Genomic DNA, 17,040 nt, shown 5'->3' on the forward strand with positions numbered 1-17,040 from the left:
TTGATCTCCCAATCTACCTCATCGTGGCCCTTGCACCTTATTGTCTACTTGCACTGCACTCTCTCTGTAACCGTAACACTATATTCTGCATTCTGTTTTTTTTGAACTACCTCGACGTATTTGTGTATGGAATGATCTGCCTGGAAGGCATGCAAACAGTGATTCTTCACTGTATCTCAGTACATGTGACAATAATAAACCAATTACAAGCAGCAATTTACAGTGGATAATTAACCCACCACCCTGCACATCTCTGGAAATCCGGAGCACCCAGGGGAAATTCATACAGTCACAGGGAGAATGTCTAAACTCCACACACGGACAGCACCGGAGGTCAGGATCGAACCCGGGTCTCTGGAGCTGAGAGGCAGCGGCTCTACCAGCTGTACCACTGGACTATCTTATCACAAGAGTGTAAGAGATAGGAGCAGGAGCAGGAGCAGGACCTTCATCGCTGCTCTGTCATTCAATCAGATCATGGTTGATGTTGTACCTCAATACTCTCCTGAACTAACCTCACGTCCCTTAATATCCAAAAATCAATTCATCTCTGCTTTGAATCTCCACAGCCCTCTTGGGTAGAGGATTTGCAAGTTTCACCACTCAATGGGTGAAGAAACTTCTTCTCATATCAGTCCTGCATGACAACACTTTATGTTGAAGCAATGAGCTTGACGGGCACACCCCAGCATCAGTAGTATCCACAGCAGGCACTGCCTCAAGACAACATCCATCATCAAAGATCCCCACCATCCGGGCTGTGCCATCTTCTCACAGCTCCCATCAGGCAGGAGGTACAGAAGCCTGAAGTCCTACACCACCAGGTTCAAGAACAGCTATTTCCCTTCAACCATTCAGAATACGGAAGCTGGCATAGACTGGATGGGCTGAATAGTCCCTGTCTAAGTCACAAGGTAAAAATTGAGAACAATGCTATTTATTTTGTCAAGAATCTTCATGACTTTTTAAAAACTTTTATCAAATTATCTCTGCTCCTGGGTATGGGAACTCCAGTGCACAGGAACACGAGGCTACAGAGAGTGGTGGACTCTTGAAGGGTCCTGACCCAAAACGCTGACCGCCTGCTTTTCTCCACGGATGCTGCCTGGCCTGCTGAGTCCCTCCAGCATCATCGTGTTTTTCATCTAGATTCCAGCATCTGCAGTCCTTTGTTTCTCGAGTGGTGGGACTCAGCCAGTCCCATCAGGAGGGCAGCTCTCCCCACCATCGAGATGATGTCTCAGGAAGGTGACATCCATCATCAGGGACCCCCACCATCCGGGTCATGCCCTCTTCCTGATGCTGCCATCAGGCAGGAGGTACAGGACCCTGAAGACCCACACCTCAAGGTTCAACAACAGTTTCTTCCCCACTGCCATCAGGTTCTTGAACCAACCTGAAAAACTGTAATTCTACCTCAGACTATATTACCTTTTCTATTCTTCATTTTGCACTAGTGTCGTCATGTTTACCTTGTCGTGTAACTTATGTATAATTTATGTTAATTTAAGTTTATGTTAACTTACATATGTAATGTACTGTGGTGCTTCATGGCATTTATACCCTGGGTATGTCTGCCCATGACAATAAACATAAACTTGAGATCCCTAAGGAAAGAGGCCCCTGTCTCTCCATGTAACTGAAGTCCATTCTCCCTGGAGTTGTGAAGATATTCCCAGGGGCTGCTGAAGGTGTTTGGGGGGGGGGGGGGGGGGGCACGGTAACAAGGAAGGATCCGCACATGATGAGGGTTTTTAGTGAGTCGTTTCTCGTCAGGAGATTGTCCAGGAAGTTTTCCTAATTTACAGAAGGGAGTTTCCGAATGAGGTCTGTGTCAATTAATATTCGATTGTAACAGGGGAATTTCCCCGAAACTGAAATTGGTGTTCAGGAGAAATTCCACTGGTGGCACAACAAATAACAATGAAGAGAGCATCCAATCAGTGCAAGAAACCCTCTCTCAATTCTCCATCCAATGTCTCTCAGTTCCTCTCCAGATGGGATGGTCCCATGACGAACACATCCCACTCTCACCAGCTACCGGCTATAGGTCCCAGACCTCACACGTCACCAAGATGTTAGGCAGAGGATGGACATTGGTAGCAACGCATTAGGAAACACCCTGAATGTCCCTGCCCTTACCCAGAGCCCTGGGTGGAAGTCAGAGTAACCACCAGCAGCACTAACCTAGAATTAATCCTGATGCAGGGTTTCAAACCAAAACATCAACCATTCCTTCCCCCCCACAGATGCTGCTCGACCCACTGAGTTCCTCCAGCAGATTGTTTGTTGCTCCAGATTCCAGCGTCCGTAGTCTCTTGTGTCCCCCCGAATTAACCCCCCACAGCTTACATCAAGGGCCAGGTCTGGCTTAAACCACTTTCTCTCCCCGAATCTCTCCTCCACCATTCTTTGATCCAAAACACTAGCTCTGTTTCTCTCTCCACAGATGCTGCCTGACCTGCTCAGTGTTCCCAGCACTTTCTCTTTTCATTTCAGATTTCAGCCTCTGCTGTTTTGATTTCCTCCTCTCTCGTTTAGTTTCTCTCTCTCTCTCTCCAATTTGCTTTCTGTTTCTCCCCTTCTTCTCCACTGTCACTTTTTGCCAAGTTCTAACTCCCTCACAGGTCAACGGTGGAGATCCCACCATTCCATTCCCCGCCCAAGGGTATTGCTGAACAAAGTATCTGTTCATTCCAGCTTGCTGTCTGTGGGATCTTCCTGTGCACCTGTTCGACATTGCAACCGCGTCAGAACCTCAAAAGACATCCATTGGCTGTGAAACGTGAGGAATGTGAAAGGCGTTGTAAAAACGCTAGACTCTCTTTCTCTCCTGTTTCACGTTCTCTCTCTCACATCCTCATTTATTTTCCCTCCTGATCTCCCTCCTTTCCTCTTGCTTCCTGTCCTCCACAGTTCCACATTTGCTAAGTTAAGCACCGAACTCCAGAACTTTGCCGCCTGTGTTACAGCGCACCAGCGCAGCCCGTACCGTGTAACGGCCACCCTCACTGCAATGATGTCATCGCACTGAAGAAAATTTTAGATGCTTCCAGATCAGTCCCTGTTGTGAGACGTTCTGAAAATGTTTCAGGAGGTTGGATGGGGTCTGTGGGAGGGGGGGTTAATGGTGAATAATCCATTACTCCTGCTTGAACCTTCACAAACCAATTTTATGTCACAACACAGAAACAGGCCCTTCAGCCCACTGAATTTCTACAGATGTACGGCAGAGAGCATTCTGATGGCTGCATCACGGAGGGTCCAACGCACAGGATCACAAGGGGCTGCAGAGGGTTGTAGACTCAGCCAGCTCCATCACGGGCACAACCCTCCCCGCCATCGAGGACATCTTCAAGAGGCGGTGCCTCAAGAAGGCGGCATCCATCACTAAGGACCCTCACCACCCAGGACATGCCCTCTTCTCGTCACTACCATCGGGGAGGAGGTACAAGAGCCTGAAGACCCACACTCAACGATTTAGGAACAGCTTCTTCCCCTCCGCCAACAGATTTCTGAACGGTCCGTGAACACTGCCTCGTTATTTGCCTCCTTTCTTTGCACTATTTATTTTGACATTTATAGTAATTTTATGTACTGCTGCCACAAAACAACAAATTTGACATCTAAATCAGTGATAGTAAATCAGAGGTATTTTTACACAGAGACCGGTGGGTGCCTGGAATGTGCTACCAGGGGTGGTGGTGGGACTACATTAGAGGCGTTGAAAAGACTCTTAGATAGGAACATGAATGTGCAGAGATACATTGTGCAGATTGGAGGGATTAATTTAGTTAGGAGTTTAAGCTCAACGATTTAGGAACAGCTTCTTCCCTTCCACCATCGGATTTCTGAACAGTCCATGAACACTGCCTCATTATTCCTTTTTATTGCAATATTTATTTTTGTAATTTTATGTCTTTGCACTGTACTGCTGCCGCAAATTTCATGACATACAAGTCAGTGATAATAAACCTGTTTCTGAATCCGTGCCAACCAACAACCAGCCGTTTACACCAATCCTACACTAATCCCATTTCATTCTCCCCACATTCTCATCAACTCCCCCCAGATTCTACCCCTCACCCACACACCCGGGGTAATTTACAGCGGCCAATTAACCCATCGACCCGCACGCCTTCAGGATGTGGGAGGGAACCGGAGCACCGGGGGGGGGGGGGGGGGGGGGGGAGGGGAGGGGAGGGGGAGAACCCACGCAGTCACAGGGAGAGCGTGTAAACACCACGCACAGACGGTACCGGAGGTCAGGATCGAACCTGGGTCTCTGGAGCTGTGAGGCAGCAGCTCTACCCGCTGTACCACTGTGATTCCTCCACAGAGATCTTCAAAAAAATATCATGTATTTTAAAATAAGAAGTGAGTATTAATTTTAAGTAAGTTTATTAATGTTAGTTCAACTTCTATCTTAAACTTATTTGTTTGTTCTAGAACACAGAACAGTACAATACAGGAACAGGCCCTTCGGCCCACAATGTTGTGCTGAACTAATTAAACTAATGACACCTAATCCCTTCAACCTGCAGATGGTCCATATCCCTCCATTCTCTGCACATCCATGTGCCTATTCGTGAGTCTCCCAAACGCCTACACACCACCCCCGGCAGCGCACTCCAGCCACCCACCCACACTCTCTGTGCAAAAACACTTGTCTAGTCTTTGTAAAATGTTTAAAAGTTGTATTAGTTTTTTTTCTTCTTCCTGGTTTGCTGTCCGTGAGAATTCTCCGCTGCAAATGGCTGCCCAGCCACTGTGATGACACCTTTGAACTGATACCCAAAGTGACTGGTGTCAGAGAGAGGGGAAGTCAATGCCACACGTGTGGGTGGCTTCCTTCAAAGTCCGATCCAAAGAATTTCATTATGTCCAAAGACTGAAGTATTTCATATCATGGGTTACAGAGCAGGGCTAGTGGTGTTCAAGGAAACAACCACCAACACCACCAAAAGGTGGCTCATTTCTTTATTTTCTTTACCACTTTGTTTGTTTTAAGAGCAAAGGAAGAGCCCACAAAACAAGATAAAGATGGATAAAGTATATAAACAAAATGGAGGTGATTAGATTCAACCCCCACCCACCATTATGGCCACAATTGCCTTGCTTCATTGGATGGGTTTATTCAAGTCAGAGAGTCACACAGCACGGAAACAGGCCCTTTGGCCCAACTCGTCCATGCCGACTGTGTTGCCCAGCGAGCTAGTCCCATCTGTCCACGTTTGGCCCATAGCCCTCTAGACCCCTCCTATCCACGTACTTATCTAGACGGCTTTTAAAAGTTGCTAATGTGCCCACCTCAACCACTATTTCTGGCAGCTCGTTCCAAACACGCACCGCCCTTTGCGTGAAGAAGCTGCCCCGATGCCCCTTTTAAATCTCTCCCCTCTAACCTTAAACCTATGTCCTCTTGTTTTTAGCACCCCCTCCCTGGGAAAAAGACTGTGTGCCTTCACCCTGTCTACGCCCCTCATGATCTTATACACCTCTATCAGGTCACCCCTCAATGTCCTATGTTCCAGGGAATATTATTATTGTCATGTCGTCAAAGTCAAGTTTATTGTCATAGGCACAAGTGCAATGAAAAATTGTACCCAAATACAGCAGAAAACTTTGACGTGTGCCAGCCAGGCAGATCATTCCATACACAAGTACATCGAGGTAGTCACCAGCTCCATCCCTCTCCACAGCAGTTGAGTAAATCTGAACCAGGCTCTTTGCAACCTTGGTACCGTGTTATTTATTCAGCTTTTGGGATCTGACGTCACTAGAAAGGCCAGCATTTATTGACCATTCCTAATCGCTCTTAAATTGTGTGGCTTGCCAGACCATCCCAGAGGGCAGTCACGAGTCAACCAGACTTGGTCAGTCTGGAATCAGTCAGGCAGATTTCCTTCCCTGAAGACCATAAGACAAAGGAGCAGAAATCGGCCATTCGGCCCATCGAGTCTGCTCCACCATTCTATCATGAGCTGATCCATTCTCCCATTTAGCCCCACTCCCCCACCTTCTCACCATAACCTTTGATGCCCTGGCTACTCAGATACCTGCCTTAAATACACCCAATGACTTTGCCTCCACAGCCGCCTGTGGCAACAAATTCCACAGATTCACCACTCTCTGGCTAAAGAAATTTCTCTGCATCTGTTCTGAATGGGCGCCCTTCAATCCTGAAGTCGTGCCCTCTTGTACTAGACTCCCCTACCATGGGAAACAACTTCGCCATCTACTCTATCCAGGCCTTTTAACATTCGAAATGTTTCTATGAGGTCCCCCCCTCATTCTTCTGAGGAGTACAGCCCAAGAGCCATCAAACCTTCCTCATATGTTAACCCTCTCATTCCTGGAATCATTCTAGTGACTCTTCTCTGACCCCTCTCCAACGTCAGCACATCCTTTCTTAAATAAGGAGCCCAAAAATGCACCCAGTAAGGACGTTAGTGAATCAGAAGGACTTCCCCTGAGTGATCCCTGAAACCCACCCCAGCACTAAAACCAGCTATTTCTGTCTCTGCAGTAACAGCTGTCCCCACCCCTGCCTGTCTGCTTTGGCTTCTGAAACCCTAACCCTTGCTTTATTCCACTGAGATATAATGAAGTGAAAATAGTGAGAGTGGAGGGGAGGGCTACAGTCACAGGCTGAACGGTCACTGTTCCTTCCAGGTTAATCCCAAGAATTTACCAAGAAACTTCCCAAGGAACCAAGAACCCACCCCACAGCAGGTTTATAAGGATCAACCTAAACCAGAATCAGAGCCCCATAGTGCAGAAGGAGACCACTCAGCCCTTTTACCTTGTGCCAGCCCCTTAGGAAGGTCTTCCCTTGAATCCCACTCCCATGTTTCTCAACCAGTACCCTTGCTGACTAGGAAGGATGTCGAGGCTTTAGAGAGGGTGCAGAGGAGGTTTACTAGGATGCTGCCTGGATTAGAGGCCATGTGCTATCAGGAGAGGCTGGACAAATTTGGGCTCTTTTCTCTGGAGCGGCAGAGGCTGAGGGGTGATCTGTTGGAAGTGTATAAAATTATGAGGGGCATAGATAGGGTGGACAAGCAATATCTTTTTCCCATTATTGAGGGATCCAATACCAGAGGGCATGCATTTAAGGTGAGAGGGGGTAGGTTCAGAGCAGATGTGAGGGGTATATTTTTTTTAAACAGAGAGAGTGGTGGATGCCTGGAATGCGTTGCCTGATAGGGTGGTGGAGGCAAATTCATTGGGGGCTTTTAAGAGGGGCTTGGATGGGCACATGAATGAGAGGAAAATGGAGGGTTATGGGCATTCTGTAGGTAGGAGGGATTAGTTATGTCAGCACAACATTGTGGGCCGAAGGGCCTGTTCTGTGCTGTACTGTTCTATGTTCTATGATTGGCTCAGCGACTGCAAGAGACAGCTATGAAATAGTAAAAATGTTCCTTCCTGAATACACAAAAGATGAGAAGATGTAAGTCTTACGTCAGGATACAGGAAATAAAGATTAAGTATTAATGAAGGACTAAATTGTGTAGCGATCTGAATTCACCTTTTTTTTTGAAAAAACATCAAGTAGTACTCCTGATCTATCTTGCTGAGTAAATTATTGATTCAGACGTTACACCAATATTTCCATTGTTGACGGATTGTGGCCATTTCAGGGACTTGGAGAAGTCAGCTTGATGTACCTCAGGTACCAAAATGGCCTCCTATTGATTACTCAGTCAAACAATTACCTTGGACTTGGTCCTAATGAATTGTGACACCAAAGGAGGACATTTGGCCCATTGTTCATGTTGGCTTTCTGCCATTCCCCTCTCCTGTCCCCCTGTAACATTCTCTCAGACACACACATCAATTCCCCTTGAATCTTTTACCGCACTATAACCTACACCGGCCGATTAATCCACCAGCACATCTTTGGGACGTGGGAGGAAACCGGAGCACATGGGGGTGAAACAAAATGACAAAGAAAACGTGCAAACTCCACACAGACAGCACCAGAGGTCAGAACTGAACCCAGGTCTCTGGCGCTGTGAGGCAACAGTGCTACCACTAGGCCACTGTGTTAGTGGTCATAGAGTCACACATCACAGAAACAGGCCCTTCGGCCCAACTGGTCCATGCTGACCATGATGCCCATCCGAGCTAGTCCCATTTGCCCGCGTTTGGCCCATATCCCTCTAAACCTTTCCTACCCACGTCCCCTCTGAGACACAATACACATGCTATCTTGAAGAAAGGTTGGCCAATAAAAAGGTAGCCATTTTGTTCAGGTGGAGCCTCGGGGCCGGTTTATACGGCAGGTTTCATTAGCTCTTTCTGGTTTAGATAGCTTCATCTTTGTTAATAGCTGAGTATCATCTAAATGCAAGTAGGAACGAAGGAACTTCTGAAAGAAGCAAGGTGCCAGTACAAGTATTTTATGTTCAGTGCCAACTGTATCTGTATAAAGTGGTTCCAACACCTCAGGTCTAAACCTGAATGTCCAAACTCACTCACTCCCAATCTTCAAAGCAGGTGATCAAATCCAAATATGTCAGGGTGAGATCATCAAAAATTCCCGAGACAATATTAACTCCTTGCATCCAAACACAATCCAAAATTCTATTGTTTGTAAGACTTTTGTCAAAACATCTGCACGTTTCCAAAGATGTTGCCAGGACTCAAGGGACTGAATTAGAGGGAACAGGCTGGGACTTTATTCCCTGGAGTGTAGGAGACCTTATGGAGGTGTATAAAACCATGAGGGGCATAGATAGGGTGCCCAAGGAAAGGGAACCAAAAACTAGAGGGCATAAGTTTAAGGTGAGAGGGAAAAGATTTAAAGGGGACCTGAGGGGGAACTTCTTCACCCAGAGGGTGGTGTGTTTATGGAATGAGCTGCCAGAGGAAGAGGTTGAGGCAGGTACAATGATGGTATTTAAAAGACAATTGGATAAATATATGGATAGGAAAAGTTTAGAAGGATATGGGCCAAATGCAGGCGAGTGAGACTAGCTTAGGTGGGTACCTTGGTTGGCATGGACCAGTTGGGCCAAAGGGCCTGTTTCTGTGGTGTGTGTCAAAATGGAAGATCTCGATAAACACTGTCCATGCTTGGGACAAGACAAGACCATAAGATCTAGGAGCAGAATTAGGCCATTCGGCCCATTGAGTCTGCTCCACCATTCGACCATGGCAGATTCTTTTCTCCCCCCCCAAAGCCCATTCTCCTGCCTTCTCCCCGTTTTCCTTAACCCCCTTACCAATCTCTGCCTTAAATTCACCCAGTGACATGGCCTCTACAACCCTCTGTGGCAACGGATTCCACAGATTCACCACCCTCTGGCTGAAGAAATTCCTCCTCATCTCAGTTCTAAAGGGACGTCCCTTCATTCTGAGGCTGTGCCCTCGGGTCCTGGACTTCCGTGATCAGGGTCACACGAAGAGAAGGAACAACTGGAAACTTTGTGTAGCCAAGGTTTAAACAAGAGTCTTTGAATATTTTTAAGACAGGGTATACAGATACTCGATAATCAAGTCGGTGCAGAGGAGATTTACCAGGATGCTATCTGGATTGGAGAATATGCCTTATGAGAATAGGTTGAGCAAGTTAGGGCTTTTCTCTTTGGAGTGACGCAGGATGAGAGGCGACTTGATAGAGGTGTATAAGATTATTAGAGGCATAGGCAGAGTGGACAGCCAGCACCTTTTCCCCAGAGCAGTAATGGCCAATACTAGAGGTCACCTATTGAAGGTCAAGGGAGATGTCAGAGATAGGTTGTTTTTTTTTTTACACACAGAGAGTGGTGGGTGCCTGGAACGCACTGCCGGGGGTGGTGGTAGAGGCTGATACAATTGGGTCATTTAAAAGACTCTTAGACAGGCACATGGATGTAAGAAAAATAGAGGGTTATGGCAGATGAAGTAGAGGGGGGGGATGGATTGAATGTGGATAAAGTTTATATAGGTTGGCACAATATCGTGGGCTGAAGGGCTTGTATTGTGCTGTACTGTTCTATGAAAGGTTACTTGGGGTGGGGAGTTGAGGTTATAATTAGATCAGCCATGATCATATTAAAAGGTGGGGCAGGTTCAAGGGGCTGAGTGACCTCCTCAAAGACGAGTTTACTGTCAGATGCACAAGCCCATGTGTGCACAGGTGCAATGAAAAACTTACTTGCAGCAGCATCACAGGCACAGAGCATCAGATAAGCAGCATTCACAAGAAAACCATAAATTGTACACATTTTTACAAGAAAGAACACAATTGGAACAAAAAAAAAGTCCATTTTAGTGCAAAGTGATCACAGTGTTGCTAAACTGTAGTGTTGGTTGATTCAAGAACCAAATGGTTGAAGGGAAGTAGCTGTTCCTGAACCTGGTGGTGTGGGGACTTTAGGCTTCTGTACCTCCTGCCTGATGGGAGCTGCGAGAAGATGGCACGGCCCGGATGGTGGGGATCTTTGGGGATTAGATGTTGCCTTCTTGAGGCAGCACCTCAGCTCCTGCTCCCAATTCATATGTTTGTACAGAATGCTGTGGTAGAGGTGAAGCCAAATTCAGCCAACCTTCCTCAGCAATATCTAGTGCACATCTCTGCTACACGCTGTATGCATGCTTGTGTGAGTGTCAATCTGCAGCTGAAAGTGTGAAAGTAAGGGTGGGAGGTGGCGTGGGTTTAAGTGCAAGCCTGCGAGAGGATGCAAGTGGGTGTCAGCAGCAGGCAGGAGGGGAGCGCTGCAGCATGGGGCTTCCTCAAGTCCGGGGGTCTGGCCCACAGTTGGGGCTACAACAAGCAAGGGGTTTTTAAAAAAAAGAAAAAAAACCTGTACTGTGTCCAGTTCTGGTCACCTCATTATAGGAAGGATGTGGAAGCATTGGAAAGGGCGCAGAGGAGATTTACCAGAATGCTGCCTGGTATAGAGAGGATGCATTATGAGGACAGACTAAGGGAGCTGGGGCTTTACTCTTTGGAGAGAAGGAGGATGAGAGGAGACATGATAGAGGTGTACAAAATATTAAGAGGAATAGATAGAGTGGACAGCCAGCACCTCTTTCCCAGGGCACCAATGCTCAATACAAGAGGGCACGGCTTTAAAGTAATGGGTGGGAAGTTCAAGGGAGATATCAGAGGGAGGTTTTTTACCCAGAGAGTGGTTCGGGCATGGAATGTGCTACCTGGGGTGGTGGTGGAGGCAGGTACATTGGTCAAATTCAAGAGATTACTAGATAAGCATATGGAGGAATTTAAAATAGAGGGATATGTGGGAGGAAGGGGTTAGATAGTATTAGGTAAGGTTTAAAGGTCAGCACAACATTGTGGGCCGAAGGGCCTGTACTGTGCAGTACTGTTCTATGGTAACATACGTGTGTGGCTGCATGTTTGTACATGAAAGTGCATTTTGCACTTTAGTGTGTGCATGTGCGTGCATAAGCTTGCATGCGTGGGTGCATGCATGCACACACATGTCTGTGCATTTTGTGTGGGGGGTGTTTTATGCACTTTCCAGGATCTAGGCATCACTGACCAGGGATGTGGGCTTCACAGGCTGAGACAGCATTTAATTGCCCGTCCCTGGTTGCCCCTTGAGGAAGGTGGGGGTGAGATGCCTTTATGAACCACTGCAGTCCTTCTGGTGAAGGTGGTCCCACAGTGCTGCTGGGGAGAGAGTTCCAGGGATTAGACCCAGTGACAATGAAGGAACGGAGAGATACTTCCTGGTCAGGATGGGACACAATTTGGAGGGGAACCTGCAGTTGGTGGTGTTCCCTTGCAACTAAACTGACACTGTTGATTTGCAACGACATGGATCCAAAATGAACCGTCCCGCTCGACTAGGAGGAAATGGAGATCACACTAGCTCCCTCAGACAACATAATTGTATCAGCAACAATCCACAAACTCCCCCCAGCCCGGTCAGATCAGAAGAGAAAGTAGATCGAAGTCAGAAAATAATTTTTTTTCCTTGTGGATCACCAGTGCCCTCTGGTGGAGGGTGAGTGGGCGTTGGTACATCGAGTCACACAGTACAGAAACAGACCTTCTGCCCACTCTCTCCGTGCTGCCCACTCATCTACACCAACTCCATTCTCCAGCCCTCAGCCTGAAGTGATCTGAACACTTCTCAAATGTTGTGCGAGAGTCTCTGCTGAGATGCAGAAGCCTGAAGTCCCACACCACCAGGTTCAGGAACAGCTACTTCCCTTCAACCACCAGGTTCTTGAACCGACCTGCACACCCTAACCCTACCTCAGTAACAGGACACTATGGACCACCTCTTGCACTACCGTGGACCTATCTCTAATTGTGTCTCTTTTGCACAACTGTCTTATTTTTGCACACTTTTTTTCCTCTCTCATCACTGTCTTGTATCATTTATATTCTGGATGCATGTCTGTACCTAAGTGCCTGTGATACTGCTGCAAGTTTTTCATTATACCTGTACCTCACCGCACTTGTGCACAGGACAATAAACTCGACTTGACCTGACTTGCTTTCACCACCCCCTTCAACTTCAAACACCCTCTGCTTGAAAATAAAACTTCCTCAGATCCCGTCCAAACCTCATATTCCTCACCTTAACCCTCTGGGCACAGACACCTCTGAAGTGGGGAAATGTTTCTTGCCGTCTACCCTATCTATGCCCCTCATAATTTTGTGACCTCTATCAGGTCGCCCCTTAACTTTCTCCAGTCTGATCCAGTCTCTCCTCATCCTGGTGAATTTCCTCTGCACCCTCTCCAGAGCAAGTACATCCTTCCTACAAACAGAACTGCACACCACGTAACCTCCAGTCACAGAGAGATACAGCACAGCAACAGGCCCTTCGGCCCATTGAGTCCTTGCCAACCATCCTTTCCACCCACAGAAACCTTGTAACCCACCCCTTATCAAGAAGCAAAGTCTGCCTCAAAACACTTCAAGAACCTGCTTCCACCCCCTCAAGGAGAGGATGCCAAAACTCCCAACCCTCAAAGCGTCCACACCTCCTGCTGCCTCAGAAAAGCAGTCAGCATAATCAAAGACCCCTCTCGTCCCGGATATTTTCTCTTCTTCCCCCCCTCCCGTCGGGCAGAAGATACAAAAGCCTGAAAGCACGTACCACCAGGATCAAGGACACCTTCTATAAGACTCCCACTGTTATCAGACTCTTGAATGGACCTCTTGTACAATAAGATGAACTCTTGATCTCCCAATTTACCTCGTCATGGCCCTTGCACCTTATTGTCTGCCTGCACTGCACTTTCTCTGTAACTGCAACACTATATTCTGCATTCTGTCGTCCTTTTTTACTACCTCGAAGTACATGTAATGATTTTTCTGGATGGTCTGCAGAACAAAAGCTTTTCACTGTGTCTTGGTACATGTGACAATAATAAACCAATTAACAATCTATCTTAAATGGATGACACCAGTTCTAAATGTTGCCACAAGAGGAGACATTCTCTCAAGACACACCCTCTGAAGACCCCTCAGGATCTCATGTCTCCCCCCCCCACCCCCCCACTGCAATGGACACAAACACTGCAGCCCCATCTCTTGTCACAAGACATCCACCCATTCCAGGCACTAGCCCAGGAAAGGCTCACTGGACCGTTTCCAATGCACTAACATCCAACTGTACGGCAGGAAACCAACACGACATGGTGCTCCAGATATGTCCTGGTCACCCTGCTATAGGAAAGATACCATTAATACAGAAAGAGTGCAGAAAATATTTAGAGTGTAGAAAATATGTAGAAAATATTTACAAGGAAGTTGCCAGGACTTGAGGGATTGGGTTATAGGGAGAGGTTGGGCAGGCTAGGACTTTATTCCTTGGAGCATGGGAGACTGAGGGGTGATCTTATAGAGGTGTATAAAATCATAGGGGTATAGATTGGGTGAATACACATAGTACTTTCCCCAGAGAAGGGGAATCAAGAACCACAGATTGTGCGCATTCACCCAGTCTTTTTCCCAGGTTTGGGGAATCAAGAACTAGAGGGCATAGGTTTAAGGTGAGAGGGGAGATTTAGTAAGAATCTGAAAGGCAACTTTTTCCACCCAGAGGGTGGTCAGTATATGGAACGAGCTGCCAGAGGAAGTGGTTGAGGCAGGTACATGTTGTTAAACATCTGAAAGACATTTGGACAAATACATGGATAGGAAAGGTGTCGAGGGATATGGGTCATACACGGGCAAATGGGACTAGCTCAGGCAGGCAACTTGGCTGGCACAGATGAGTTGGGCCAAAGGACCTGTTTCCGTGCTGTCTGACTCTTTTCATCTGCAGTAAGTAATAAAATTGTTAGTTCTCCACAATTGTTTGTTATATTTACAGACAAGTGTCGTGCTAATGACACACAAAGCCACCCAGATCCTTCTGCATTTCAGACTGAAACCCTTACCACAAGTGTATGTACTTGTGTGCACTCCGATGTGTGAGAAGGGTGGGGTTTAGGGTTAGGGTTAGGGTTGGGTGGGGTGGTTTCAACATGTGGAGCTGACCAGCCTGTCGACACACACATGAAACAACAGAGTGCGGTGAGGATTAAAACCAAAAAGATTTACGAGCTTTCCTTCTTAAAGACCTCTGTTCCACAAAAGGGAAAGGATCGAATTGCAGCCCCCAGGGAACAGACAGAGATCTGGCCATGTAGATACAAGAGACTGCAGACACTGTAATCGAGAGCAAGAGTACAAAATGCTGGAGGAATTCAACGGGTCAGGCAGCATCTGTAGAGACAAAGGGATGGTCAACCTTTCGGGTCAAGAGCTCTCATCAGGACTGAAACATCGACCGTCCCGCTACCTCCACAGATACTGCCTGACCCGCTGAGTTCCTCCAGCAGTCTGTTTTTCTTTTGTCCTGACAACACAGAGTCATTCCTGAATATTAGAACACAAAGTATTACACGGCCACAAACTGCGTTCCAACAATAAACCCAAACCCAAAGCCCAGCGTTAAAACTCAGATTAGCTTGCTGCGTTCGATTTGGAGAGTGGCTAGTCAATCCGAAATTCTCAGTTCCTATTGTGTATCGGCAGAAATTTCCGCAGAAAGTTTACAACTTGATCTCCTCGAATGTGACCCAAAAGATTGCATGCATCAGTGAACAAAGAACTATCTTTAGGCTCCGGTCTCAAGGTACCTGAATGTGGGGTTTTTATAACACAGATAGTACTTTTCAAGGTAACACAAAATAAAAACAGGAAATTCTGCAAGTCAGGCAGCGTCTGTGGAGAAAGAAAAATCGGTGAACGTTTCGGGTCTGGGACTTTTTGTCCTTCGCCCTTGATGCCTGCTAACTGCTCCTCTCGCCACAGATGCTGCCTGACCCGCTGAGTGTTTCCTGCATTTTCTGGTTTTACTTCAGATTTCCAGCAACTGCAGGGTTTTTTTTGTTTAAGATCTGCAATCAGTTCTCAAGGATGCGTTTTAGTGAGGGTTTGGTAGTGAAGGGGCAGAAGTCCCTTCCTAATCCTCTCTGCACCTCAGCCCAGGGGTATGTTCCCAGAGGAGGGCAGACACACCCAACCAGTTATGCAGAGTGGAGACGACAAACTGCAGGTGCCAGAAACCTGCAGCAACACACACACAAGATGCTGGAGGAACTCAGCGGGTCGGGCAGCATCTGTGGAGGGAAACGGACAGTCGACGTTTCAGGTCCAGACCCTTCACCTGGACTAGAAAGAGGGGAGAGAGCCGGTCTAAAAGGGTGGAGGGAAAGGGGTGAACGAGTAACCGGGGCGACTTTTCCCCTCACCACTCGCCCCCACAATGGGATCTTCTCACCTTCTGTCCCAAAGAGGGTGCGGGGCAATGAGTTACCCCTCCCGGGGTAATCCACAGCAGGAAGACCCTGCAGCAGCCGGGGGTGCTTTCCACCCTGGAGACCCCAGAACCCCAGGGAGGCAGGTGAGCAGCACACCGGGGACTTTTTGAGAAGGATGTTTGCTGCCTAGGTCTTACCTCTGGCCGGGAACAGCGGTGGGAGTGACGGCTCGGACCTCCACATCGCTGTGGCTGGCAATGTCCTGCTGCGAATTGCGCAGCAGAGCGTTCTGTTGTTCGTCCACAGACATGGCGTTTGGTGGAGACGGGTCCGGCTGCCTGTGTGAGAAGGTCACTGCAGAGAGAGGTCTATGCGCAGTGAGAGCAAGGCGCTAATTTTTTATCTCAGCGAAGTCTGAAGGAGGAAGTTGGCTCTGAACTGGCTCGGAAAGTCCCTACCGTATTTAACCAAACATGAGCCCGCCCTTGGATATACGGAGCTAGAAACCTCCTAGAGTCAGACAGCCCAACATGTCCATCAAGTACCTATCTACACTTTTACCAGGGTCCTGAGCCTTCCACACCTTGGCGATTGAAGGTACTTAAATAGAACATATAACATAGAACAGTTACCTTGCAGCCTAACAGCATGAACATTGCATTCTCCCACTTTAAGATACCCCCACCATGCCCCTTCTTTTCATAGAGTCGTCATAGAACAGTACAGCACAATACAGGCCCTTCAGCCCACAATGTTGTGCTGACCTTTAAACCTCACCTAAGGCTATCTAACCCCTTCCTCCCACATATCTCTCTATTTTAAATTCCTCCATATGCTTATCTAGTAATCTCTTGAATTTGACCAATGTACCTGCCTCCACCACCACCCCAGGCAGCACATTCCATGTCCCAACCACTCTCTGGGTAAAAAACCTCCCTCTGATATCTCCCTTGAACCTCCCACCCATTACTTTAAAGCTATGCCCTCTTGTATTGAGCATTGGTGCCCTGGGAAAGAGGCGCTGGCTGTCCACTCTATCTATTCCTCCTAATATCTTGTACACCTCTATCATGTCTCCTCTCATCCTCCTTCTCTCCAAAGAGTAAAGCCCCAGCTCCTTTAGTCTCTCCTCATAATGCATCCTCTCTAATCCAGGCAGCATCCTGGTAAATCTCCTCTGCGCCCTTTCCAACGCTTCCACATCCTTCCTTTTCTTCCGTTTCCTAGTCTATATCTCTGTTTTCTACCCCCTGTTTTTCCTCCTTACCTTTGACCCATCCCCCGGTGGATCTGCTCTCCCCTCCTCCCCCC

General features: G+C 47.5%; 1 protein-coding gene across 3 annotated transcripts in view; it reads right to left on the minus strand.

Moving 5' to 3' along the window:
• The window catches only part of LOC127569304 (H-2 class II histocompatibility antigen gamma chain-like), a 31,911-nt gene extending 15,752 nt beyond the window's left edge, over positions 1-16,159 (minus strand). The window contains exon 1 of one of the 3 annotated variants that reach the window (XM_052013822.1): positions 15,927-16,159. In XM_052013822.1, the coding sequence (XP_051869782.1) occupies positions 15,927-16,039 (113 nt within the window). In that variant the 5' untranslated portion in view covers positions 16,040-16,159. The remainder of the gene's footprint in view (positions 1-15,926) is intronic. The other 2 variants (XM_052013820.1, XM_052013821.1) reach the window with 2 other exon arrangements.
• Between the last annotated feature and the right edge of the window lie 881 nt (positions 16,160-17,040).

Source organism: Pristis pectinata, chromosome 4 (genome assembly GCF_009764475.1).
Source record: "Pristis pectinata isolate sPriPec2 chromosome 4, sPriPec2.1.pri, whole genome shotgun sequence".
NCBI classification, from domain to species: Eukaryota; Metazoa; Chordata; class Chondrichthyes; order Rhinopristiformes; family Pristidae; genus Pristis; species Pristis pectinata.